This window comes from Chlorocebus sabaeus, chromosome 16 (assembly GCF_047675955.1).
Source record: "Chlorocebus sabaeus isolate Y175 chromosome 16, mChlSab1.0.hap1, whole genome shotgun sequence".
NCBI lineage: Eukaryota > Metazoa > Chordata > Mammalia > Primates > Cercopithecidae > Chlorocebus > Chlorocebus sabaeus.
This window is the reverse complement of record NC_132919.1, coordinates 7,435,720-7,462,986: the sequence shown is the minus strand read 5'-3', so window position 1 is coordinate 7,462,986 and position 27,267 is coordinate 7,435,720. Positions and strand designations below refer to the sequence as shown.

The following is a 27,267-nucleotide window of genomic DNA, read 5'->3' as shown; positions in this document are numbered from 1 at the left end:
TGGCGCGATCTCGGCTCTCTGTAACTTCTACCTCCCAGGTTCAAGTGATTCTCCTGCCTCAGCCTCCCGAGTATCTGGGATTACAGGCGCGTGCTACCACGCCTGACTAATTTTTGTGTTTTATTAGATGCGGGGGTGGGGTGGTTCACCATGTTGGTCACGCTGGTCTCGAACTCCTGACCTCAGGTGATCCGAGGACCTCAGGTGATCCACCCGCCTTGGCCTCCCAGAGTGCTGGGATTACAGGCGTGAGCCACCGCGCCTGGCCAAAACTTTCATTGTATCACAATCTCTTCAAGGCAAGAGCTATGACTTAAATCTACTACAGCACAGTTACAGATTCTTAAAAGATAGGCGATGCATGCGCGCAGACAGTAAAGCTCAGCGCGTGCGCACCGAGCACCTTTTTCCTTGCGGCGACTTATCTTCTTTTTTTTTTTTGGAGCGTGCGCACCAAGAAAGACAAAGGTGGGGAAAGTGACCAAGCAGTCGTTCAGGCGCATGCCCATCCCTAACTTGTCCGAGCCCGGTGGGGCCGGCGGCGGCGGCGTGGGTGTGGCCTGAGCGCTGTGTGACTGTGCGGCCTCCGCCCAATCGGACTGAGCGAGCCCGGCCCCTCCCTCCCTCTGATTGGTTGGTTCTCAGGGTTGTGGGGCGCGGAAAGGAAGAGACGGGGCTGCTGGGCGGTGGGGCGGTGGAGAAAGAAGGCTAATTTTGTTCTGCGCAAGCGCGAGCAAGCGACCAGGAGGGGGCGTGAGAGAGTGAAAGGGAATGTGGAAGCCCCGATGCGCTGGCTAGCGCTAGCTGGGGCTCTAACCTTGACGCCTGCGCCGTGGCCCTCGGGGCCCCGCGCGCAGCGGGCGGGTGCCCGGTGCGCCTGCGCAGTAGGAGGCGGTGGCAGGGGGAGGTGGAGGCTGTGGAGCGGCAGCGGCAGCAGCGGGTCCCGGGACTGAAGCAGCAGCGGGGGCGGCGGCAGGCGGAAGCTGAGGTGACGAAGGCAGCGGCGGCGGCGGCCGTTTCCCTCACGGTGGCGGAGACCAAGGCGGCGGCGGCGGACGGGGAGCGGCCCGGCCCCGGCCCCCTGCTCGTTGGCTGTGGCAGGGCCGCCGTGGGGCCGGCCCGGCTCCCGCCCCCCGCGGCTCCCCCTCCGGCTCCTCCTCCGGGGAGACGCCGGGGGCCTGGCCCGGCCCGCACTCAGACTGCTGCTGCAGCCGCCGCCGGGGGAGTCGGAGGCGGTGGCGGCGCCATGGGCGGCCTGGCCTCTGGGGGGGATGTGGAGCCGGGACTGCCCGTCGAGGTGCGCGGCTCCAACGGGGCCTTCTACAAGGTGAGACGGCGCGCCGACTGGGGACGCCGGTCCTTAGCCCCCTCCCCCGGCCGGAGCAGGAACGCGTGGGGCGGGATCGAGCTTCTGGAGCTGAGTCCTGGCCCTTAGAATCTTAGACCCTTGCTCCCACCCGCAGCCTTCCCTGCGAGACCTCTTGGAGTGAACCTGTTCCTTTTATTTTTGACCCCTTTAATGCACCTGCTTCTACCCCCATCTCAGGGAGAATGAACTTCAGGCCATTATTGTCCCTGGCTTGGCGCTCCCCGCCCCCCAGGAGAGACCCCTTTACCAGCTTCTAATTGACTGTTTCCGTTGTCTGATGGAAGACATACCTTAGACCTTAATCACATCTTCCCCACGGTGCAGGCACATGGAGAATTGTCTTTCTTCCGCACGGTCCCCTTGGGAAGGCCCCCTCTGTCCCATATCGGATCCTTTCATCTTCCTCAGAGAGGCCTCTGCCTACTGACTCTGGAACACTCACCCCACTTTCATCTTATATTCCGGTTCCCAGCCAAGGAGAAATGGTCAGATCCATTTACGACGTTTGGCATCTTTGACCTCAGGAACCCTGGGTTGGATCAGTCAAGTTGCTTCTCAGCCAGCCATAAGGTGGCATCTTTCGCAAGTCTTTCACCCCACCACACCTTGATCTCAAGGCCCACTGGTCTACCATTCTACTCAGAATGGATTTGAGGTCTCACTTAGACCTCAGATACCTTCAGGTCATTCTTAGAGTTTCTTCGTCTTGAGGCATGTAAGCTTCATAGTCATGATCTCTAAAAGGATCTCTGAAAGGAAGCTCATGGGGTTCCCTTCTGTTTTTCTTAAGATTTCCACTTCTTGAAGACTCTTGGCCAACTATCCCAGTTCGGGAATCTGACAACCTTTTTTAGAAGAAGGGATCATCTTTCAAAGACCCTTCCTTATTTGACCTCCCCCTTTGCCCAGGATTTGGTTCCTTAGAACTCCTTATAATACCACCTTCCTTATCTGCTCTGAATCCATTTTCTAGGACATTTTTTTCCCATTTAGATTAAGCCAGAGAGAACCCTTTCTTGCCTCCCAAGAGTTTTTCTTTGACTGTTGCTATTCTGAACCTCTTTTGGATTTGATGCCTGGAATTGTCCCAGAGACTCTCCTGATTTCTGTCTCATTCTTTGATTTCACCTTGGGGAGCTGTAGAAGAGATACCTTCCCATGGCATTACTTGTTAAGAGTAGATCCCCCTTCCCCCTTTCCTTCGGTTCTCCTCAGGCCTTTCCCGGCACAGTAGCCCTCTCTAGTTTCTCATGCCCTTGGAAGTGTCTTTCTTTGACTCCTTCCCTAAGTCATATTTTCTGTAACTGTAGAGGGTCTTGTAATTTCCCTTGGGTGGTTTCTGCCTCTACTTCAGTTGCTAAGTTCATTGTAGTCTTTTTTTTTTTTTTTTTTTTTTTTTTGAGATGAAGTCTGGCTCTGTTGCCCAGGCTGGAGTGCAGTGGCTCTGTCTGGGCTCACTGCAAGCTCCGCCTCCCAGGTTCATGCCATACTCCTGTCTCAGCCTCCCGAGTAGCTGTGACTACAGGCACACACCACCATGCCCGGCTAGTTTTTTGTGTTTTTAGTAGAGACGAGGTTTCACCATGTTAGCCAGGATGGTCTTGATCTCCTGACCTTGTGATCCGCCTGCCTTGGCCTCCCAAAGTGCTGGGGTTACAGGCGTGAGCCACTGCACCATTGTAGTCATTTTTTACTTACTCTTCATACTTACCCATTTTTGCCTCACTTCCCTCATCAGATTTCTTTCTGTGCGGTGTCTTTGGGTACCCATGTCTAACTTACTGTCTCAATTCAAGTTTTTGGCTTTTTCTCCTAATATTTCTGTATTCCTGTGTAATCCCCAGGAATCACCTAATTCCCTGTCTAGCTGGAGGAAGCTCCCTGCTGATCTCTTTTGTCATTTTCTGCATACTTGCCTAACTCTTGGGACTTTTTCTTCTAGCCTGCTTCCATAGCATTTCTGTTTTTTTTGGCAAAAGTCTCTAATTCCTTTCTGCTTTTGATAGAGCACATTTGTCTCTCATATCCTTTTCCCCAAACTTGCACTACCTTTGTTGAAATACGCTTCTTAAAGTGGCCCTCCCTGTTTCCCCCGGTGTCTTTTCCTTCATCTGGGTCCTTACCACCCCAAAATTCTGAGTTCCAAGAAAAGTGATTCTTAAGTTGAGTCCAAGATCAAGATATGGTGTTTGCTTTGTTCTAGGAAGCACAGGAGCCCTGCACAGCTGGGAAAGATTGGTATCCAGTTCAAATGAACTGTATGAGATGGCTGGGAAGGGACACGTTTTCTGTTCCACATATAAGTGCCCAGCAGAAAGTCTCTCTGAATCTTTTCCCTTTCTCCTGTGCGCTGCGGGCAATGATAGACTTGAGTACATGGGGACCAGGATACTCGGATTCAGAGAGTAGAGTCTGGGGTTGAGCTGAAAGCCAGGTAATGTGGTAATGTGGATCTGGGCAGGTTAGCATTTTCTGCCCCGTTCCTGAGTTAAAAACCACAAATCCCTAAATTCAGGCTAATCTTCCACTCTCAGTACCCTATAGATACTTATCCGTTTTGACCTTGCTGCTGATTTAATATTCATGACTCAGCAAACTTGGGATGGGTCAGGGAGTATTTACACTGCTTCTGGAATTGTACATTGGGAAGGTCCCTTTCTCCTCTCTCAGAATTGGGCCCTGTTGTCAGTTTTCTTTTCTTTCTTTCCTTTTTTTTTTTTAAATTTGAGACAGGGTCTCCTTTTGTCATCCAGGCTGGAGTACAGTGGCGTGATGTCATCTCACTGCAGCCTCCGCCTCCCGGGTTCAAGCGATTCTCCTGCCTCAGCCTCCCGAGTAGCTGGGATTACAGGTGTGCAACACCATGCCTGGCTAATTTTTGTTATTTTCAGTAGAGACGGGGTTTCGCCATGTTGGCCAGGCTGATTTCTGACTCCTGACCTCAAGTGATTAGCCCGCCTTGGCCTCCCAAGTGCTGGGATTACAGGTGTGAACCACCATGCCCTCCCATCAGTTAGTTTTCTTAAAGGATAAAATGCTAGATCTGGGATCTGAGTTATTTTGTAGCTATCCCAACATTAAGTTTGTCAGAACTTACTCTTTTTTTCTGTTTTTTTTTTTCATGTTAGACTGGCATCCGTAACAAGGTTTGAGGGAGGCACACATCACACATGAGCTTGAAACCTCAGTCATCATGCTTAAGACGTACTCAATGATCTAATGTATTTTATTCTTTAAGTTGTACTCTCCCAAATGAAGTATTCACCTTCCAGGGCGCAATCATCCTACTCCGAACCTCACCTGGATATCCTAATCCCCATTCCTTTCTTAATCAACGTAGCATCCTCAGCTTCAGTACTTGGTTTTTACTCAGACTGTTCCTGCTCTTCTCCTAAAACCCCCTCCTTTGCTTTGGGAGTCTAGAACTAGACGACAGTCAAAGTGGGGACCCATTTTATATCTTCTAATTTGAGGAAACCAAAGTACCTAGGAACCTGGGGCTCGCTCTTGCTCTGCTGGCTTGGTGCCAGGCTCCAGAAGCCAAAGCCAGGTGATGCTATGGCCACTGAATCAAGTCATCCTCTGGATCTAGGTGGCTCCCTAACACATTCCACCCACCTGCTTTTGCCTTCCCCTGCTTATTTTCACAATGAGCATAGACTGAGCAGAACTTGGGGCTCACTTTCCATTACTGATACCCTTGGAGAAAAAAACTAGTATGGGATGAATGGGTGGAATTTAGGAGCAGAGACAGGATTGGAATATGAAGTTGGGGACAGAGCTAGTATTGGAGACTTAATTGAAGGAAAGAGACCCTGGAAGTATAAGGGTTGAGTGAGATTTGGTTGAACTACCGAGTGATGTGAGAGATTACTCCATTCTGAGCTTTGCATTTCTGCCTTGGAAGTCATGGTAGCTAGAAAAACTAGGGTAATATTGCTACTCACCCTGGGGCCAAGCCTACCATGGTGGAGGATAATTGGATTACACCACAGGCATAGCCTTTGTGAATATATCTAGGAGTAGAAATCTCTTCACAAAAGCAGTAGGTTAGTGATTGTCATCTGTCTCTTTTCCACTTCTTTCTGTCAGTGTAACTCCTGCCTTGATAAACTACTTCTAAGACTTGTAGTAGACATTTTGGGTAAATAATTGGATAAAGTCAGCTGAAGAGGCTGGTTGGAATAATTCTAGAAATCCAGATGACCCTACAGCCTCTGCCTCTTGGCTTCAAGTGATACTCATGCCCCAGCCACCCTGAATAGCTGAGGTTACAGCCATGTGCCACCACGCCTGGCTAATTTATATTTATGTGTGTGTGTGTGTGTGTGTGTGTGTGTGTGTGTATAGTTGTTTTTTGTAGCTATGGGGTTTTGCCATATTGACCAGACTGGTCTCGAACGCCTGACCTCAGCTGATCTGCCGGCCTCAGCCTCCCAGTGTTGGGATTACAGGGAAAAGAAGAGGGAATGGCTAAAATATTAGTGGTTGTGGGAGGAGGGAGGACACCTGAGCAGGAGCTAAGGGAAGAACCCAAAAGGGAAGAGGGACCCAGGCAAGTAGAAGTAAAAGTGCCTCAGAAGACTTAAATGGAGAACAGTAGGAGTTGACATTAAACCTGAATGAATATGTTCATAACTCAGGTTCTTTTTTTAAAAAAGGAAAAAAATCTGAATGAAGAGTAGAAAAAACATTTCTGGAGAAGAGAATGTCAGAGAAAGAGAAAGCATGGGTAAAAAAGAGGCCAGGAAGTACCAGTAGTAATTAAAGCCTTGGGCAGTAGTAAGGCTCTAAGAAAACATTCAGTCAAGAATGATCTTGACTGACTGCAGCCTCTGTAGCAAGACGTATCCCTAAAGATGAGAACGGTGGCTTGTATGAAGAGCGAAATGCAGGCTTAGATTTTCCCATCGTAAGGAAATAGCAATCTGGTAAGTGTTTATGATTGATTAGTTCTGTGAGGTGGGAGCTGTGCATTTGCCAAGGGCATTTTTGGTGTTTTCTAAGCTTAGCCTTTGTCCCTCGCAGCAAAGCTCATGAATAGTTCTTGTGTATTAGCCTTTTGAAACCTCTACTTCTTTTATTTTTTTATTATTATTATTATTTTTTTTGAGTCAGGGTCTTGCTCTGTTGCCCAAGCTGTGGACTGCAGTGGTGTGATCACAGCTCACTACAGCCTCGACCTCCCTGGCTCAAGTGATCCTCCCACCTCAGCCTCCTGAATAGCTGGGACTACAGGCACAAGCCATCATACCCTGCTAATTTTTAAATTTTTTGCAGAGATGGGGTCTCCCTGTGTTGTCCAGGCTAATTTTTTTTAAAAACATCTTTATTGAGGTGAAACTGACATACAACAAGGTAGACATATTTAAAGTGTGCCATTTGTTAAGTTTTGACATATATATAACTGAAACTATCACTGCAATCAAAAGAATGAACATTTCTGTCACTCCCAAAAGTCCTCCATCAACTACCAATCTTCTTTCTGTCATTATACATTAAATTGCCCTTCCTGATTTTTGACAGAAATGAAAAGGCAGTTCAATTCAGCTGACAAAGGATAGTCTTTTCTTCTTTTCTTTTTTTTTTTTTAAAGGCAGAGTTTTGCTCTGTTGTCTAGGCTGCAGTGCGATGGCATGATCTTGACTGACTGCAGCCTCTGCCTCCTGGCTTCAAGTGATTTTCATGTCTCAGCCACCCTGAATAGCTGAGGTTACAGCCATGTGCCACCCTAATTTATATATTACTATTATTATTATTATTATTATTATTATGGGGTTTTGCCATATTGGCCAGACTGATCTCGAACTCCTGGCCTCAGCTGATCTGCCAGCCTTGGCCTCCCAGTGTTGGGATTACAGGCATGAGCTACCACTCCCGGCCAGAAAGAACTGTTTGTCTTTTCAACAAGCAGTGCTGGAATAAGATATCTGTAGGTAAAAAATGGGCTGGGCCCAGTGGTCACGCCTGTAATTCCAGCATTCTTGGAGGCTAAGGCGGGTGTGTTGCTTGAGTCCAGGAGTTTAAGACCAGCCTGGGCAACACAGCAAACCCCGTCTCTATTAAAAATTTTTTTTTAATTTAAAAATATGTGGCCGGGCGCGGTGGCTCAAGCCTGTAATCCTAGCACTTTGGGAGGCCGAGATGGGCGGATCACGAGGTCAGGAGATCGACACCATGCTGGCTAACACGGTGAAACCCCGTCTCTACTAAAAAATACAAAAAATTAGTTGGGCGAGGTGGCGGGCGCCTGTAGTCCCAGCTACTCGGGAGGCTGAGGCAGGAGAATGGCGTGAACCCGGGAGGCGGAGCTTGGAGTGAGCCGAGATCCGGCCACTGTACTCCAGCCTGGGCGACAGAGCGAGACTCCATTTCAAAAAAAAAAAAAATGTTTTAGGCTCAAGCCTGTAATCCCAGCACTTTGGGAGGCCAAGACGAGCGGATCACGAGGTCAGGAGATAGAGACCATCCTGGCTAACACGGTGAAACCCCGTCTCTACCAAAAAATACAAAAAACTAGCCGGGTGAGGTGGCGGACGCCTGTAGTCCTAGCTATTCGGGAGGCTGAGACAGGAGAGTGGCGTAAACCCGGGAGGCGGAGCTTGCAGTGAGCTGAGATCCGGCCACTGCACTCCAGCCTGGGCGACGCAGCGAGACTCCGTCTCAAAAAAATAAAAAAATAAATAAAAATATGTTTTAAAAAAAGAGGCCGGGCACAATGGTTCATACCTGTAATCCCAGCACTTTGGGAGGCTGAGGCAGGTGGATCAGGTCGGGAGTTTGAGACCAGTCTGACCAACATGGAGAAACCCTGTCTCTACTAAAAATACAAAATTAGCCGAGCATGGTAGCACATGCCTGTAATCCCAGCTACTTGGGAGGCTGAGGCAGAATTGCTTGAACCTGGGAGGCAGAGGTTGCGGTGAGCCAAAATTGCACCATTGCACTCCAGCCTGGGCAACAAGAGCAAAACTCTGTCTCAAAAAAAATAAATAAAAATTTAAAAATTTAAAAAACGTTGATCAATACCTTACCTTACATATAAAACTTAATTCAAAATGGATTATAGGGCTGGGCACAGTGGCTCACATCTGTAATCCCAGCTTTGGGAGGCCAAGGCGGGTGGATCAACTGAGATCAGGAGTTCGAGACCAGCCTGGCCAACATGGTAAAACCCCATATCTACTAAAAATATGAAAAATTAGCCTGGTATGGTGGCGGTTGCCTGTAACCTTAGCTACTCAAGAGGCTGAGGCAGGAGAATTGCTTGAACCCCGGGGGGTGGATGTTGCAGTGGGCCAAGAGATTGTGCCATTGCACTCCAGCCTAGGTGACAGAGCAAGACTCTGTCTAAAAATAAAGGAGTATAGATGTAAATGTAAAACAAAAAACTAAAAGTTTAAGAAGACATAAGGGGAAACCTTTGTGGCCTTGGATTAGGCAAAGATTTCTTTTTCTTTTTTCTTTTTTTTGAGATGGAGTTTTGCTCTTATCGCCCAGGCTGGAGTGCAATGGCACGATCTTGGCTCACTGCAACCTCTGACTCTCAGGTTCAGGTGATTCTCTTTCCTTAGCCTCCCAAGTAGCTGGGATTACAGGCATGCACTACCATGCCTGGCTAAATTTTGTATTTTTAGTGGAGATGGGGTTTCACCATGTTGGCCAGGCTGGTCTCGAACTCCTGACCTCAGATGATCTGCCTGCCTCGTCTCCCAGAGTGCTGGGATAACAGGTGTGAGCCACTGTGCCTGGCCTGGGCAAAGATTTCTTAGATATGAAACCAAAAGCACAGTTGATAAAATAATAAATTCATAAGCTAGACCTTTTTCAAAGTTAGAAATCCCTAATTGTATGTGACAAATAGGGAGAAGGTAGAAAAATTGGGAGCGCAGGGGTGAACGCATGGCTTTGGCCTCCTTAGTGAGGACATAGACCACAGGAGATGGATCAGCTGTTCAGTCGTCCCTGTTCCTCTTGTCATCATATCAAGTTTGGAGTCTTCCATAAATTTTGTTATCCTTTATAAATTTTCAGTGTCATTCTAGATTCAATTCTAGTATTTAAAAACTCTGATGTATTTTAAGTCTTAATTTTTCCTGCTGTAAATTGTGTTCATCACAATTTTGAACTTGTCTAGTGTTCTGAATATTGTCTTAGGACCCATGCATCAGGGCAGCGAGTCTGCTCAGATCTCTTGCTGTATTGCGGAGGTAGGTCCTTCTTTCTCTTGACAGATCCTCATGTCCTCTAGGTGTTCCAGGACAGCCTCACACTGTCTCATGGGATATTCTTAGCCTTGCTGAATGTTGTTGGTATTTTAATTGAACTCTGGCAGGCTGCTCAGCACAACAGGAGGCAGACAGATAGGGAGGCCCCTGTGGGAGCCTGAGTAGATCACTGGTTTCCAGGCTGTTCTGATGCAGGTGGTACATACACCTCTCCATGACAATATAATTTCCTTTCTCTGTCTGACTGCCCATATTCTTTCCCCAGTGCAGCCTTTCAGGCTCTCTCATTACACCACTTGTGTCCCTATCTAAAACTCAAGTTTAAGGGTTTGTGGTGTCTCTATTCCCTTGGTGGCTAAGGTGGAAGTAAAAGGTCATTTTATATTTTTTACTTTTTTCTAAAATCCATTCTAGGGCTTTGTGAAGGATGTCCATGAAGACTCTGTCACCATCTTCTTTGAAAACAAGTAAGACCTTGGGAATAGAGAATCCAGCATACTAGGTCCTAGAAGGAGAGTGGAGAAGAGGGGGCGGCTGAGTCCTATGAGGCATGTAATAGGTGGGGAGAGCTGAGGGTTTGGGTGGGGAACTTACATGGATCCCAGGAGAGGAAAGGGCTGAGAATTTGGTGAGGGTGGGGGCGTTTGGCCCAGTATTTAGAGTCTAGAAAGAGATGGATGGCACCACTATGGAGCAGGACCTGGGGGTTAGCCTCTGATTATCCAGATAGGTGGGAATCGCCCAGTCGAGGCAATAACCCTTTTGTAAAGAAATGGGCAACCGTATCAGTCAGAGTAGCTTTTTCATATTCTTGTTTCTCTTACAGCTGGCAGAGTGAGAGACAAATTCCTTTTGGAGATGTCCGACTACCACCTCCAGCTGACTATAATAAGGAGATCACAGAAGGGGATGAAGTGGAGGTAAGGGCTGTGGAGTACACCCTTTCTAAATGTCACGTTTTCCCAGGATTCTAGGCTTTTCTCTGGTTGGTTCATATTCCTTCCTCCCCAACGAAGCCATATCCAGCTACTAAGTCATTTCCATAGGCTACATGCCTGTGGAAATGTAAAATACGACAGTTCCCCTTTCATCACTGTTACGATCAGCCAAACTCTGAGGGACATCCCCAGTTTCAGGGGATTTGCCTTCCATATGTGGTAACAGCATCTAAAATCCAGTGTGCTCTAATTTTTTTTTTTTTTTTTGAGACGGAGTCTCGCTCTGTTGCCCAGGCTGGAGTGCAGTGGCCGGATCTCAGCTCACTGCAAGCTCCGCCTCCCGGGTTTACACCATTCTCCTGCCTCAGCCTCCTGAGTAGCTGGGACTACAGGCACCCGCCACCTTGCCCAGCTAGTTTTTTGTACTTTTTAGTAGAGATGGGGTTTCACCGTGTTAGCCAGGATGGTCTCGATCTCCTGACCTCATGGTCCACCTGTCTCGGCCTCCCAAAGTGCTGGGATTACAGGCTTGAGCTACCGCTCCCGGCTTTTTTTTTTTTTTGAGATGGAATCTCGCTCTGTTGCCCAGGCTGGAGTGCAGTGGTGTGATCTTGGCTTACTACAACCTCCGCCTCTCGGTTTCAAGCAATTCTTCCACCTCAGCCTCCCAAGTAGCTGGGATTACAGGCACTTGCCATCATGCCCGGCTAATTTTTGCATTTTTGCAGAGACGAGGTTTTACCATGTTGGCCAGGCTAGTCTTGAACTTCTGACCTCAGGTTATCCACCCACCTTGGCCTCCCAAAGTGCTGGGATTACAGTGATGAGCCACCATGTCCTGCCGTCCTCTGATTTTTAATTAGTTGCTTCCTCTGGTTTCCTGTATCCTTGTTTTAAGATGCATCCCAGGCTGGATGCAGTGGCTCACACCTGAAATCCCAGCACTTTCGGAGGCCAAGGGGGGCAGATCACCTGAGGTCAGGAGTTCAAGACCAGCCTGGCCGATATGGTGAAACCCCATCTCTACTAAAAATACAAGAAACTAGCTGGGCGTGGTGGTGGGCGCCTGTAATCCCAGCTACTTGTGAGGCTGACGCAGGAGAATTGCTTAAACCTGGGAAGTGGAGGTTGCAGTGAGCTGAGATTGCACCATTGCACTCCAGCCTGAGCACCAAGAGCGAAACTTTGTCTCAAAAAAAAAAAAAAAAAAGAAAGAAAAAGATGCATCCCAAATATCTTTTTTTTTTCTTTTTGAGACGAAGTCTCACTCTGTTGCTCAAGCTGTAGTGCAATGGTGTGATTACGGCTCACTGCAACCTCCACCTCCCAGGTTCATGTGATTCTCCTGCCTCAGCCTCCCGAGTAGCTGGGATTACAGGCTCACGCCACCAGGCCGGCTAATTTTTGTATTTTTGTTTTTTGGGTTTTTTTTGAGATGGAGTCTCGCTTTGTCACCCAGGCTGGAGTGCAGTGGCGCGATCTCGGCTCACTGCAAGCTCCGCCTCCTGGGTTCATACCATTCTCCCGTTTCAGCCTCCCGAGTAGCTGGGACTACAGGCGCCCTCCACCACGCCTAGCTAATTTTTTTTTTTTTTTTTTTTTTGTATTTTTAGTAGAGACAGGGTTTCACCATGTTAGCCAGGATGGTCTCGATCTCCTGACCTTGTGATCCACCTGCCTCAGCCTCCCAAAGTGCTGGGATTACAGGCGTGAGCCACCGCGCCTGGCCAATTTTTGTGTTTTTAGTAGAGATGGGGTTTCACTCTGTTGGCCAGGCTGGTCTTGAACTGCTGAGCTTGTGATCTGCCTGCATTGGCCTCCCAAAGTGCTGGGATTACAGGCGTGGACCACCACGCCCGGCCATCCCAAATATCTTGTTGGGTTTTTTTTTTTTTTTTGAGACAAGTTTTCATTCTGTTGCCCCAGCTGAAGTGCAGTGGCGCAATCATAGCTCACTGCTCACTGCTCAGGCTCAACCTCCCAGGCTCAAGTGATCCCACCTCGGCCTCCTGAGTAGTTAGGACTGCAGGCGTGCACCACCACAACTGCCTCTTTTTTGTTTTCTTTTTGAGACAGTGTCTTGCTCTATCACCTAGGCTGGAGTGCAGTGCTACGATCTCAGCTCACTGCAACCTCTGCCTCCCAGGTTCAAGCGATTCTCCTGCCTCAGCCTCCTGAGTAGCTGGAAGTACAGGCATGTGCCACCACATCTGGCTAATTTTTGTATTTTTAGTAGAGGTGGGGTTCTACTGTGTTGGCCAGGCTGGTCTTGAACTCCTGACCTCAGGTGATCAGCCCACCTCAGCCAAAGTGCTGGGATTATGGGTGTAAGCCACTATGCTTGGCCTCTTGTTTTTTTGTTTTTCTTTTTTTGGTGGAGATGGGGTCTCACTATGTTGCCATTGCCCAGACCATTCTTGAGAGCTCCTGTGCTCAAGAGATCCTCCTACCTTGGCCTCCCAAAGTGCTGGGATTATAGGCATGAGCCACTGTGCCCAGTAGCCCCAAATATCTTAATGATTATTCTATTGTTTACATTGCCTAAGCTGGTCTTGAACTCCTGGGCATAAGCATTCCTTTTGCCTTAGCCTTCCAAAGCACTGAGATTATGGGTGTGAGCCCCACCATGCCTGGCCTCCTCATCCCTTTCTTGATACTTTTGGGTGGTCTTCAATATCTCTTTGATTCTCTACTTTTCTTTAGGTTTATTCTCGAGCCAATGAACAGGAACCTTGTGGCTGGTGGCTGGCCCGGGTGCGGATGATGAAGGGAGATGTGAGTGACTGGGAATGCCTTTGGAGAACTACTGAAACAAATATTTTATTCTTAGAAAGTTGCTCAGGTCATCCACAACTTCTCCTTTTTTACCATATGCCAGTTCTATGTTATTGAATATGCTGCCTGTGATGCCACCTACAATGAAATTGTTACCCTGGAGCGACTTCGGCCAGTTAATCCCAATCCCCTTGCAACCAAAGGCAGCTTCTTCAAGGTTACCATGGCTGTGCCCGAGGATCTGAGAGAAGCGTGAGTGTTAAGGATGGTGGGAATGAGGGCCCTCTTTACAGCCCTAATCTCTGGCTTTATTTCTTCCAGGCATCACTCCCACTTTGCAGTTTTCTCTGTTGTTCCCCTGGCCCTCTAGAGCCCTTCTTGCTAAGAAGACACTCTGTTTATTTTCCCATCCTTGTTCTTTAACTGTGATCCCTCTTATTTTCTTATGCATTCAGCTCTGCTCCTCTGATTTTTTTTTTTTTTTTAATAGAGACAGGGTCTCACTATGTTGCCCATGCTAATCTTGAACCCCTGACCTCAAGTGATCATCTTGCCCTAGCCTCCCAGAGTGCTAGGATTACAAGTGCAAACCACCATGCTTGGCCTCCCCAGAGCTCTTCACTGTACTCTGTATTCTGCCCTCTGAGTACTTTTTTCCTCTGCAGCTGCTCCAATGAAAACGTCCATAAAGAGTTCAAGAAAGCGCTGGGAGCCAACTGCATCTTTCTCAACATCACAAACAGTGAACTCTTCATTCTGGTGAGTTTATTCTGCCTGAATTTCACATAAGCCCTTTGAACATTTTTTCTTTTTCCCCTCTTAACCCGTTTGCAGAAAGGAAAGGGCTTAAATGTGCTTATATTTATTTGTCAGAGAGGACTGTGTTGCTCCTGACTCCTACAGGCCCAGGTAGCCCTACCTTTTTTTTTCTTTTTTTTGAAATGGAGTCTCACTCTTGTTGCCCAGGCTGGAGAACAATGGCACAATCTTGGCTCACTGCAACCTCCGCCTCCCGAGTTGAAGCAATTCTCCTGCCTCAGTCTCCCGAGTAGCTGGGATTACAGGTGTGCGTCACCACGTCTGGCTAATTTTTTTTTTTTTTTTTTTTTGAGATGGAATCTCACTCTGTCGCCCAGGCTGGAGTGCAGTGGTGTGATCTTGGCTCACTGCAACCTCCGCCCTCCGAGTTGAAGCGATTCTCCTGCCTCAGCCTCCTGAGTAGCTGGGATTACAGGCGCCTGCCACCTCGTCCGGCTAATTTTTTTTTGTATTTTTAGTAGAGAGAGGGTTTCACCATCTTGGCCAGGCTGGTCTTGAACTCCTGATCTTGTGATCCACCTGTCTCGGCCTCCCGAGTTCTTGGATTACAGGCATAAGCTACCGCACCCGACATACCCAGCTAATTTTTGTATTTTTAGTAGAAACAAGATTTCACCATATTGGTCAGGCTGGTCTTGAACTCCTGACCTCATGATCCGCCCACCTCAGCCTCTCAAAGTGCTGGGATTACAGGCATGAGCTACCATGCGCGGCCTCTGACGTTTTTTTTTAAACCTGATAATCGTGTTGCTATCTGAGTTGGAGACCCTGTCTTGATACTTGGACTTTCAGAAATAGAGTATGTAGCTCTCACCTTATGCTTGCTCTTTACTTTCTCTCTAAACCACTGTCCTTCAGTACCCAGATAGTCAGCCTTTGTGTGACTGACAGTGAGTCTCCTCCTTCTAGCGTCATTTCTTTTTTTTTTTTGAAGATGGAGTATTGCTCTGTCACCAGGCTAGAATGCAGTGGCACAGTCTCGACTCACTGCAACCTCCCACTCCCGGGTTCAAGTGATTCTACTGCCTTAGCCTCTGGAGTAGCTGGAATTATAGGCGTGCACCACCACGCCCGGCTAATTTTTGTATTTTTAGTAGATACAGGGTCTCACCCTCTTGGCCAGTCTGGTCTCGAACTCCTGACCTCGTGGTCCTCCTGCCTCGGCCTCCCAAAGTGCTGGGATTACAGGCTGAGCCACCACGCCCAGCCTGCTAGCTTCATTTCTCATCCCTTTTCCCGGGATTTAGGCATCCTGATTTCTAGTCCCTGGCTCTCCCTCAGTGTTTATTCCAAGCCAGTTTTAATGACTTTCCCACCGGTTTCCTCACAGTCAACCACAGAAGCCCCTGTGAAGCGAGCATCTCTGCTGGGTGATATGCATTTCCGAAGCCTGCGCACCAAACTGCTACTTATGTCCCGAAATGAAGAAGCTACCAAGCACCTAGAGGTAACTTTTAGCTCCTATTCCTCCTGCTGAAGATATTGTCTTCCTCCCTTCCTACCCTGTCCTCCATCCATGCTCTTGTGTTTACAGAACAAAAACTAAGGCTTTTTCTGGGCAATTAAACCTGGTTCAGCTATTATTTTATCTCAGACTCCTCCAGATGACAGAGCTCTATCATGGTATAGTACAATTATTTTCAGATTTCTTTTAACCAATTTTTTTTTATTTTTTTGAGACAGAGTCTCACTCCGTTGCCTAGGCTGGAGTACAGTGACATGATCTCGGCTCACTGCAACCCCCACCTCCTGTGTTTAAGCAATTCTCATGCCTCAGCCTTCTGAGTAGCTGGGATTACAGGCATGCGCCACCACACCCAGCTAAGTTTTGTATGATTAGTGGAGATGGGATTTTGCCATGTTGCCCAAGCTGGTCCTGAACTCCTGACCTCATGTGATCCACCCATCTCGGCCTCCCAAAGTGCTGGGATTACAGGCGTGAGCCACCACACCTAGCCGATGGCACCCTTTTTGATGAAGTTAAATGTCACTTGGAACCACAATGCATAAAATAATCAGTCAGAGCAGCTCTGTCTAAAAGTGGAAAGTGGACATGGCTCTTACCTCCACCAACACCCCCAAGTCACCTGTGGAAACCAAACGACTTTGCAGGATATATTTGAGAACCATTTGGACACTGGGCATACCACTGGACTTGGAATGCTAAGTCTTGTCAAATAATTGTCTTTTGGCATATAATTTCATTATGCTGAGATTTATCTTCATCTGTGCCAGTGAAGTCAGTAGGCTAGAGTGTTTCTTTTTTTAAATTTTATATTTAAAATATTTTTCCTATTTGTTCGTTCTCACAACTTAATAGGTAAACTAGAACATTTCTTTTATTCTTTTTTGTTTTTTTTTCAAGAGGGAGTTTCTCTCGCGGGATTGCAATGGCACAACTTTGGCTCACTGCAACCTCCACCTCCTGGGTTCAAGCCATTCTGCTGCCTCAGCCTCCTGAGTAGCTGAGGTTACAGGCATGTACCACCACGCCTGGCTAATTTTTGTGTTTTTTAGTGGAGACAGGGTTTCACCATGTTGACCAGGCTGGTCTCGAACTCCTGACCTCAGATGATCTACCTAACTCGGTCTCCCAAAGTGCTGGCATTGCAGGCATGAGCCACCGCGCCCAGCCTCATTTTTTCTTTTCTTTTCTTTTTTGAGACAGGGTCTCACTCCTATTGCCCAGGTTGGAGTAACATGGCTCACTGCAGCCTTGACTCCCCAGGTTCTGGTGTTTCTCCTACCTCACCCTCCTCAGTAGCGGGAATTACTTGCGTGTGCCACCATGCTCAACTAATTTTTTTTTTTTTTTTTTTTGGATGGAGTCTTGCTCTGTTGCCCAGGCTGGAATGGAGTGGTGTAGTCTTGGCTCACTGCAACCTCCACCTCCCAGATTCTAGCAATTCTCCTGCCTCAGCCTCCCAAGTAGCTGGGATTACTGGCGCCTACCACCACACCCAGCTAATATTTTTATTTTTAGTAGAGATGAGGTTTCACCATGTTGGCCAGGCTGGTCTTGAACTCCTGACCTCAGGTGATCCACCTGCTTTGGCCTCCCAAAGTGCTGGGATCACAGGCGTGGGCCACTGTACCCAGCCTAATTTTTTTTTTTTTTTGAAACATACTCTTGTTGTGTCGCTCAGGCTGGAGTGCAGTGGCATGATCTCGGCTCACTGCAACCTCTGCCTCGTGGGTTCAAGCAATTCTCCCTCCTCAGTCGCCCGAGTAGCTGGGATTATAGGTGCCCACCACCATGTCCAGCTAGTTTTTGTATTTTTAGTAGAGTTGGGGTTTCACTAGGTTGGCCAGGCTCGAACTCCTGACCTCAGGTAATCTACCACCTCCCAAAGTGCTGGGATTACATGCATGAGCCACTGTGCCTGGCCAATTTTTTGTATTTTTAATAGAGATGTGGTTTTGCCATATTGCCCAGGCTGGTCTTGAACGTATTTTTGTGTTTTTTTTTTTTTTTTTTTTTGAGACAGGGTCTCGCTCTGTTGCCCAGGCTGGAGTGCAGTGGCACAATCTCGGCTCACTGCAAGCTCCGCCTCCCGGGTTCACGCCATTCTCCTGCCTCAGCCTCCTGAGTAGCTGGGACTACAGGCGCCCGCCACCGCGCCCGGCTAATTTTTTCTATTTTTTGTAGAGACGGGGTTTCACCATGGTCTCGATCTCCTGACCTTGTGATCCACCCGCCTCGGCCTCCCGAAGTGCTGGGATTACAGGCGTGAGCCACCGCGCCCAGCCTAGAATATTTCTTTTTTAGGGTGGGCGCGGTGGCTCACGCCTGTAATCCCAGCACTTCAGTACTTTGCGGGGCTGACGCAGGCGGATCACCTGAGGTTGGGAGTCGAGACCAGGCTGGTCAACATGGTGAAACCCCATCTTTACTAAAAAGACAAAAATCAGGTGGGCGTGGTGGCACACGGCTGTAATTTCAGCTACTCGTGAGACTGAGCAGGAGAATTGCTTGAATCTGGGAAGTAGAGGTTGCAGTGAGCCAAGATTGCGCCATTGCACTCCAGCCTGGGCGACGAGTAAAACTCTGTCTCAAAAAAAAAAAAAAAAAGGATATGGCTGGGCCCGGTGGCCCACGCCTGTAATCCCAAAACTTTGGGAGGCTGAGGAGGGCGGATCACCTGAGGTTGGGAGTTCAAGACCAGCCTGGCCAACACGGTGAAACCCCATCTCTACTAAAAATACAAAAATTAGCCTAACAAAAATTAGCCGGGCGTGGTGGCGGGCACCTGTGGTCCCAGCTACTCGGGGAGCTGAGGCAGCAGAACAGCATGAACCCAGGAGGTGGAGCTTGCAGTGAGCCGAGATTACTCTTGGGCAATAAGAGTAAACTGCATCTCAGAAAAAAAAAAGGATATTTCTTTTTTTGTTGTTTTTTTGTTTGTTTGTTTTTTGAGATAGTGTCTCTGTCACCCAGGCTGGAGTGCAGTGGCACTATCTTGGCTTACTGCAACCTCCAACTCCCAGATTGAAGCAATTCTCCTGCCTCATCCTCCCGAGTAGCTGGGATTACAGGTGTGTGCCATCACACCTGGCTAATTTTTGTCTTTTTTAATAGAGATGGGGTTTCACCATGTTGGCCAGGCTGATCTCGAACTATGGACCTCAAGTGATCCGCCGGCCTCAACCTCCCAAAGTGTTGGGATTACAGGTGTGAGCCACCACGCCTAGCCTGACTAGAGTATTTCTATGAGATCTTTTTGAATTCTGACATCCTATAATTGTCAGATTCCCTTTCCTTGATAGTATAACATTCTAAGTGAGTAGGGTGTGTGTGTTTGAATACCCATTTCCATTTATCAAGTGAATTGATCTTTTTGGGAGGCTTTTTTCTGTGGCTGTGCAATTGCTGGGTCATGATAATCTTTGACTTCTTCAGGGATCCTGCTCAGGGCACTGGCAGGAAAAATTTACCATTACCTTCAGATGATACAAACTTTATTTTTTGTTTTTGCTTTTTGTTTTGAGATGGAATCTCAGTCTGTTGTCCAGGCTGGAGTGTATGTAGTAGCAGGATCTCAACTCACTGCAGTCTCCACCCGCCAGGATCAAGTGATCCTCTCACGTCAGCCTTTGGGTGGGTGGGATTAGAAGTGCACGCCACCATACTTGGCTAATTCTTTCTTTTTTTTTTTTTTTTTTCTGAGAGTTTCCCTCTGTCACCCAGGCTGGAGTGCAATGGCGCAATCTCTGCTCCCTGCAACCTCTGCCTCCTAGGTTCAAGCGATTCTTGTGCCTCGGCCTCCTGAGTAGCTCAGATAACAGGCACGCGCCCCCACATCCAGCTAATTTTTGTTTCTTTAGTAGAGACGGTGTTTCACCATGTTGCCTAGGCTGGTTTTGAACTCCTGACCACAGGTGATCCACCTGCCTTGGCCTCCCAAAGTATTGGGATTACAGGCATAAGCCACTATACACAATCCTAATTTTAGTATTTTTAGTAGAGACGGAGTTTTACCATGTTGGCTAGGCTGGTGACAAACCCCTGGCCTCAAGGGATCCACTTGCCTTGGCCTCCCAAAGTGCTGGGATCATAGGCATAAGCCATCGCACTGGCCTATTTTATTTTATTTTTTTATTTTTTGAGATGGAGTCTTGCTCTGTTGTCCAGGCAGGAGTGCAGTAGTGTGATCTCAGCTCACTGCAACCTGTGTAGTTAGCGCAGAGTGAGCAAAGGGAGACTGATACAAAATTTTGTCAGACAGTAAGTAGATCATGTAGGACATGTACGGTAGGCTGAGGGGGATTTTATTGTGTGTATACTGAGAAGCCATTGAGTTAACAGTGCCTTCTGTCTTTTTTTTTTTTTTGGAGATGAAGTCTTGCTCTGTCGCCCAGGCTGGAGTGCAGTGGTGTGATCTCAGCTCACTGCAAGCTCCGCCTCCAGGGTTCAACTGATTCTCCTGTCTCAGCCTCCCAAGAAGCTGGGACTACAGGCACCGGCCACCTTGCCCAGCTGATTTTTTTTTTTTTTTTTTTTTTTTTTTTTTTTAGTAGAGACGGGGTTTCACCGTGTTAGCCAGGATGGTCTCGATCTCCTGACTTCATGATCCACCCGCCTCGGTCTCCCAAAGTGCTGGGATTATAGGCATGAGCCACCGCGCCTGGCCAAAAGTGCCTTGTTTTAAACTCTTGTTTCAATGATAGATTGAAGGGGGGCAAGAACGGAAGCAGGAACAGAGCACAGTAGTCCAGGTGAGAAATTTGAACTGGAGTGCTAAAGGAAGAGAGAGAGAGAGTAGTTTTATGTGGGATACATTTTACAAGTAAAACCAGTAGGACTGACAGGCTCTGTGATACTGAGAGATACGTATTTGGTCTCCTGACCAGGCTCCTGGCATTCTACTTGTAAAATCCTTGGAATCTCCAGTGATGTGTGTTTTGTATGCTGATGAGTTGATTCATGGCTAGCCCCTCTAGGTGGCTTCATGATTAGAGGGTTGGAACTTTCAGCCTCACCCCCACCAGCTTCCTAGGAGGGGAAAGGGGCTGAAGGTTAAAGCAATCACTGACAGTCAGTGATTTAATCAGTCATGCCTAGTAGTGAAGCCTCTGTAAAAACCTGAAAGCGGCCAGGCGCGGTGGCTCACACCTGTAATCCCAGCACTTTGGAAGGCCGAGGTGGGCGGATCACGAGGTCCAGAGTTCTAGGCCAGCCTGGCCAGCATGGTGAAACCCTTTCTCCACTAAAAAAACAAAAAAAAAGGGAGGCAGAAGTTGCAATGAGCAGAGATCACGCCACTGCACTCCAGCCTGGGTGACAGACCCCAAATAAAAAGAAAAAAAAAAAAAAAAGAAAACCCAGCTGTTCTGCAGACTTATCTAGAAGACTCTTATAAGTCATTGTAGATCACTTCCCCTCCCTTCCTAGTATAGTGATTTTGAACACTCAACTTAGTTTCTTTTTCCAACTTTCTCTTCTTGCCTGGTGTAAATCGTTGCTATAATTCAGTCCTATCCAACCTGGAAGTGGGAAGTAGTGTATTGCAATCAAGGAATGTCTCCTTTCAGGTATTATTTCTGTTTGGCGCTTACAACATGGGATTCACTCTTCTAAAACCTTTCTGTCTTCCTGCCCCTGAACCCAGAGGTTCCTCTAAGGACTGATTGAGAAATGAAGTGAAAGCCTGGTGTTCTATAGGCACATTTTCTGTTTTTCTTAACCCCTCACTTTTTTTTTTTTTTTTGGAGACGGAGTCTTGCTGTGTCACCAGGCTGGAGTGCAGTGGCATGATCTTGGCTCATTATAACCTCTGACTCCCTGGTTCGAGCGATGCTCCTGCCTCAGCCTCCCAAGTAGCTGGGATTATAGGCACACCCCACCAAGCCCAGCTAATTTTTGTATTTTTAATAGAGACAGGGTTTCACCATGCCATCTCCTGACCTCGTGATCTGCCCGCCTCAGCCTTCCGAAGTGCTGGGATTATAGGCGTGAGCCACCATGCACGGCCTACCCCTCACTTTTTACTTAAGTTGTTGGGTTTTATGTAGGGATGAGTTGATATTCGTTTGGTTAAGGTAAGAGTTCCTTACACTTGCATGTACCTTGTGAAAAGTACTTTCACACCAGCCTTGTCTAATCCTCTTGCTAGTCTTGAGAATAAGATAAGTTGGATATAATCACTTAGCAGATGACACAAGAGGCAGTGTGTGTTTTAAGATCACACAGATAGATACTGTTAGGGATAGATACTTTTAGGGCCAAATCCAGAACTTCGGTGGGTCTCAGTCCAAAGTCTACCCTCTTTACCTTTCCTCCCCCACAAACCACTGGTATTTGGAAGGTAGGGGTGGAATTAAAAGTTCTTGACCTTGGCCAGGCATGGTAGCTCACGCGGGTAATCCCAGCACTTTGGGAGGCTGAGGCGGGTGGATCACCTGAGGTCAGGAGTTTGAGACCAGCCTGGCCAACATGGTGAAACCCCATCTCTACTAAAAATACAAAAATTAGCCAGGAGTGGTGGTGGACACCTGTAGTCGCAGCTGCTCGGGAGGCTGAGGCATGAGAATCACTTGAACTCGAGACGCGGAGATCGCGCCACTGCACTCCAGCCTGGGCGACAGAGTGAAACTCCGTCTCAAAGGAAAAACAAAAAGTTCCTGACCTTTCCACACAAGTCCTGGTGGTCAGCGGACTCCAGAGTGGTTCTAGCTTTCTATTAATATCACATAGTTTTCCTTATTGAAGTTATGCTAAGGGTCATGTGCCTGGGATTGTGTTCTGAGATTCTACCACCATGATTCCTACAGTGACTTTTCCTTTCAGACAAGCAAGCAGTTGGCAGCAGCCTTCCAAGAGGAGTTCACAGTGCGAGAGGACCTGATGGGACTGGCAATTGGGACTCACGGTGCCAACATCCAGCAGGCCCGAAAAGTACCTGGGGTGACTGCCATTGAGCTGGGTGAAGAGACCTGCACTTTCCGCATCTATGGGGAGGTCAGCAAAGGATGTCTTTCTTCTGGGTCTCTTAGGGGATAGAGGGAAGAGAGGCTGAAGTAGAAAATAAGTCTCAGGCTGGGCACAGTGGCTCGCACCTGTAATCTCAGCACCTTGGGAGGCTGAAGTGGGAGGATCACTTGAGCCTAGGAGTTTGAGACCAGCCTGTGCAATATAGTGAGACCCAATCTCTACAAAAATTTAAAAATTAGCTGGAAGTGGTGGTGCGTACCTATAGTCCCAGGTACTTGGGAGGCTGAAGTGGGAGGATGGAGGGGAGGATCACTTGAGCCTGGGAGTTTGAGACCAACCTGGGCAACATAGAGAGACCCTGTCTTTACCCCCGAAGAAAACCGAAAACCAAAAAACGTTAACTGAGCGTGGTGGCATGCATCTGTGGCCCCAGCTACTTGGCTACTTGGGAGGCTGAGGCAGGAGGATCACTTGAGCCTAGAAAGTCGAGGCTGCAATACACTATGATGGTGCCACTGAACCAACCTGGGCAACATAGTCAATAGAGTGAGACCAAAAAATAACAAAAATAGACCAGATCTCTGTCGCCCAAGCTTGTCTTTAACTCCCGGCCTCAAGCAGTCCTCCCTTAGCCTCCCAAACTGTTGAGATTATAGGTGTGAGCCACTGTGGCTGGCCAAGGTCCTCTGTTTTTTGTTTGTTTGTTTGTTTGTTTGTTTGAAGTTATTTATTTGTTTAATTTATTTCTTTATGAGACAGAGTCTAACTCACTCTGTTGCCCGGGCTGGAGTGTAGTGGCATAATCTCAGCTTATTGCAATGTCCACCTCCTGGGTTCAAGAAATTCTTCTGCCTCAGCCTCCTGAGTAGCTGGGATTACAGACGTGAGCCACCATGCTTGGCTGATTTTTTGTATTTTTAGTAGAGATAGCGTTTCACCATATCGCCCAGGCTCGTCTTGAACTCCTGACCTCAAGTTATCCGCCTGTCTCAGCCTCCTAAAGTGCTGGGATTACAGGCACGAGCCACCTCACCCAGCTGGTCTTCTGTTTTATTAATAACTCCCCACTGTTCTTCCTTTAGACTCCCGAGGCTTGCCGACAGGCCCGAAGCTACCTTGAGTTTTCTGAGGACTCAGTGCAAGTGCCCAGGAACCTGGTTGGTGAGTTGGTGGTGTGTATATACAGTTAGAGGTCAGAATCAAGATTCTCTACAGTGATTCTGAGCTTGTATCCAGGATTGGCACCTCCCTGTGGACTCTCAGTTTCACAAGGACAGAGAAACAGTCTGTAATGGGAGTAATAAAAATGAAAGAATAAATTTCTAGGGATTGTAACATTTTGTCCTGTAAAAACACATCAGAAACCTAGAAGCAGGAGAATGAAGTAAATGGAATCCATATAAAGAAAATGAGGCTGGAAGACGGTTTATCAGCTTTATTCTTATTTCCTAAAAAAAAAAAAAAAAAGGCTTAATTCCTCCTTTACTTATTCCAGGCAAAGTGATTGGAAAGAACGGGAAAGTGATCCAGGAGATTGTGGATAAATCTGGTGTGGTGAGGGTTCGAGTGGAAGGGGATAATGACAAGAAGAACCCCAGGGAGGAGGTATGGGTACGGGGCAAGTGGGCATAGAGACTGGTTTCCAGAAGTAAATGGGATTGTCCTCTTAGGGCTGGGATTGTCCTTTGAGAGGGTGGAGTACGGAAACTTGTTTAACCCTAGTAGATTTAGAGCCCAGAATGATCCCACTGGGCAGGTTCCCCTAGGACACTGGGCGGGATTAATCCTTCCATTTCATTTTCTTTTCTGATCCATCGTCTCTGCACTCTGCTCTCCAGGGAATGGTTCCCTTCATTTTTGTTGGCACCCGAGAGAACATCAGCAATGCCCAGGCTTTGCTGGAGTATCACCTTTCCTACCTGCAGGTACCCAGGCTGGGAGAGGACAGAGCTGGGTGTGGAAAGGGTTTGAACTAAGACTGCTGTGGGGGTCAACTCAGGAATTTTGGTGCCGTGTTTGTCTCTCCATGTAGAACAGAAAACATTTGTGGAAATTTGGGGCTATAGGGTTGGGTCCCAGAATTTTCCTTGTTTAGCCAGTGTCTTCCTTCTCCTTGCATTCCTAAGAGATTAGATATAGAGGGACAGTCAGGGTGGAGAAGCATGAAGAAAGGCACTGATCTTATTTCTCCTTTCGCTTCTTCCGTCTTTTACCCAACCAGGAGGTAGAGCAGCTTCGCTTGGAGAGGTTGCAAATTGATGAGCAGCTTCGGCAGATTGGGCTGGGCTTTCGCCCTCCTGGGAGTGGGCGGGGCAGCGGTGGCAGCGACAAGGCTGGATATAGCACCGATGAGAGCTCCTCCTCCTCCCTCCATGCGACTCGAACCTATGGGGGCAGCTATGGGGGCCGTGGCCGTGGCCGGAGGACAGGCGGTCCTGCCTATGGTGAGACAGCTTGGGAACAGGAGGCAGGGAGTGGCAGGGCTTGTGGGTAGAGGCAGAGGTCTGGATGGAAGTTTGGGGAAATCTGGGATGGAGATGATAAAGAAGTAATTGATTGGCTGGGGGACTTGTGAGTGAGAGGGAGAATTCTTCCAGTTTGGGGGATGTGATGGATCCTGGGGTAGGATGAATGGCCATGAATAAATCCCACTGTGTTCTTCAGGCCCCAGCTCAGATGTGTCTACAGCTTCAGAGACTGAGTCAGAGAAGAGAGAGGAACCCAACCGAGCTGGGCCTGGCGACAGGGATCCCCCAACCCGAGGGGAAGAAAGCCGGAGGCGGCCGATTGGGGGCCGGGGTAGGGGACCCCCACCTGCCCCCCGGCCCACTTCGAGATATAATTCTTCATCTATTAGCTCAGGTACCAGACAGCTGGGTTCATGAATATGGGCCAAAACAAAAGATGATGGGCACCTGAATGCCAACTTCTCCTCTTCTTCCTCTGACCAGTGCTGAAGGATCCAGACAGTAATCCCTACAGCCTATTGGACACATCTGAACCAGAGCCCCCGGTTGATTCAGAACCTGGGGAACCCCCCCCAGCAAGTGCCAGGCGCCGCCGCTCCCGCCGCCGCCGCACTGATGAAGACAGGACCGTCATGGATGGAGGCCTGGAATCAGATGGGCCCAACATGACAGAGAATGGCCTGGGTGAGGGTGTGCCTGGGGTCTGGAAAGTTAGACATGGGTAGGAATCGAGGGTGAGAGGTTAGATGTGTGACTCTGGTTTTTTCCTGCCCTACAGAAGATGAATCAAGACCTCAACGTCGTAATCGCAGCCGCCGCCGCCGTAACCGTGGTAATCGGACTGATGGTTCTATCAGTGGAGACCGCCAGCCAGGTCAGCCAACTCTGGACACCAGAATCCTTCCTCAGAGCTGAGAGAATGGGATGCTTCCTACCCTGTGAAAATCAGGGGTTCGGGTTCAGTGGGTGTCTTGGGCTGGCTACCAGAATTCCATCTGAAAGTCTTAATCTCCTGCCTTCCCCAGTGACTGTGGCTGACTATATCTCACGAGCAGAGTCTCAGAGCCGCCAGCGGCCACCCCTGGAACGCACTAAACCCTCAGAGGACTCTCTTTCAGGACAGAAGGTAGGCAGGCAAGATGTGATTTACCCATCCCTTTTTTGTTGTTACTCTGGGGCAGGGGGCACAACAAATTTCACAAAGAAATCTCTTACTGAGTTGCAGAGGCAGCTGTGTCTGATGGAGTTTAGACTAGTGTAAACTTTGAATAGGATAGAGAGGAAAGTGTGGTTCACATTTTGTGGATCCCAAGTAAGAGAGACTGGATCATGAGGGAACCAACCTCTGGATCACCAAATGCCAGGAGGGCTTGGATGGTAGAAATGTCTCCCACCTGAATTTCTACTCACCGCTTCTTGCTTGTCTGTTTTCTTTCCCACTTTCCCCTCAGGGTGACTCTGTCAGCAAGCTTCCTAAGGGCCCCTCGGAGAATGGGGAGCTCTCCGCCCCCTTGGAGTTGGGTAGTATGGTGAATGGGGTTTCATAAAACCTCCAGCCTGCACCCCTCCCTTCTCCATCTCGCTTGCTGCCCAACACCATGGCCCTCACAGGCCCAACTGACCTGCGCTGGAGCTGCTCTTATCTAGGGGGGAGGGGGGTGGCACAGCAGCTTGGGTACCCCCCAACCTCCAGGAGCTAGTGGAGGGGTGTGTAACAGGGTCATACCCCCTCCCTCTTGTCCACCCTACCCCCAGGGTAAGGGGAGCCTCTCTCCTTCCCCATCAGACTGGATGTGCCTTTATCCTCTAATGCCCCAATCTCTCTCTGAACACCCCCATTCTCCACCTGTTGGTGGGGGGTGCTCCTTGACCCACCCAGATTTGACCGTTCAGGGGGCCTCCCCTGCTATCCCTCCTCCCATCCTGTACCCCCCATTTCTGGGGCCTCATCACTGTGGAAGACGGGGATAGTAAGAGATAAGTGGGTGGGAGGCACGGGGAAGGTTTTGGAGTAGAACCAGGGGTGTGTATGAAGGGGGGTGACAAGGTCCCCCGGGGGAGGGGACCAACCTTGTCTGGTGGATGAGAAGGCGTATTTATTTTTCACTGTACAGTATTTAAAAAGAGAATAAAAAAATCCAAATGGCTCTCTGGCTCCTGTGCCGCCTTTGTCCCCAGTTTGGTCCGTTTGTTTCTCTAGGACTGACCTGCCCTGACCCCCCGCTCTTGTTTTCTGTTC

The 27,267-nt window shown here is 48.5% G+C and overlaps 1 protein-coding gene and 1 pseudogene across 1 annotated transcript; one reads left to right on the top strand and one right to left on the bottom strand.

Annotated features, from left to right (window-relative positions):
- Nucleotides 1–876: 876 nt before the first annotated feature.
- FXR2 (FMR1 autosomal homolog 2) lies at nucleotides 877–27,175 on the top strand. Its single transcript, XM_008010165.3, has 17 exons — nucleotides 877–1,327; nucleotides 10,012–10,064; nucleotides 10,424–10,517; nucleotides 13,239–13,310; nucleotides 13,414–13,562; nucleotides 13,976–14,069; nucleotides 15,460–15,576; nucleotides 22,417–22,587; nucleotides 23,643–23,721; nucleotides 24,056–24,165; nucleotides 24,399–24,485; nucleotides 24,782–25,004; nucleotides 25,225–25,422; nucleotides 25,512–25,712; nucleotides 25,807–25,902; nucleotides 26,054–26,154; nucleotides 26,480–27,175. The coding sequence occupies exons 1-17, from the start codon at nucleotides 1,247–1,249 to the stop codon at nucleotides 26,573–26,575; spliced, it is 2,022 nt and encodes a 673-aa protein (XP_008008356.1). The 5' UTR covers nucleotides 877–1,246; the 3' UTR covers nucleotides 26,576–27,175.
- LOC119620391 (small nucleolar RNA U13) lies at nucleotides 4,492–4,585 on the bottom strand (annotated as a pseudogene).
- Nucleotides 27,176–27,267: the final 92 nt, after the last annotated feature.

What these genes read in the sequence shown, in the direction of transcription:
- FXR2 (XM_008010165.3), top strand. Translation starts at nt 1,247, where the DNA reads ATGGGCGGCCTGGCCTCTGGGGGGGATGTGGAGCCGGGACTGCCCGTC. An exon ending in AGAAGAACCCCAGGGAGGAG is followed by an intron (nt 24,166 to 24,398) that starts GTATGGGTACGG and finishes TCTGCTCTCCAG; the next exon opens with GGAATGGTTCCCTTCATTTT. An exon ending in CAGTGGAGACCGCCAGCCAG is followed by an intron (nt 25,903 to 26,053) that starts GTCAGCCAACTC and finishes TGCCTTCCCCAG; the next exon opens with TGACTGTGGCTGACTATATC.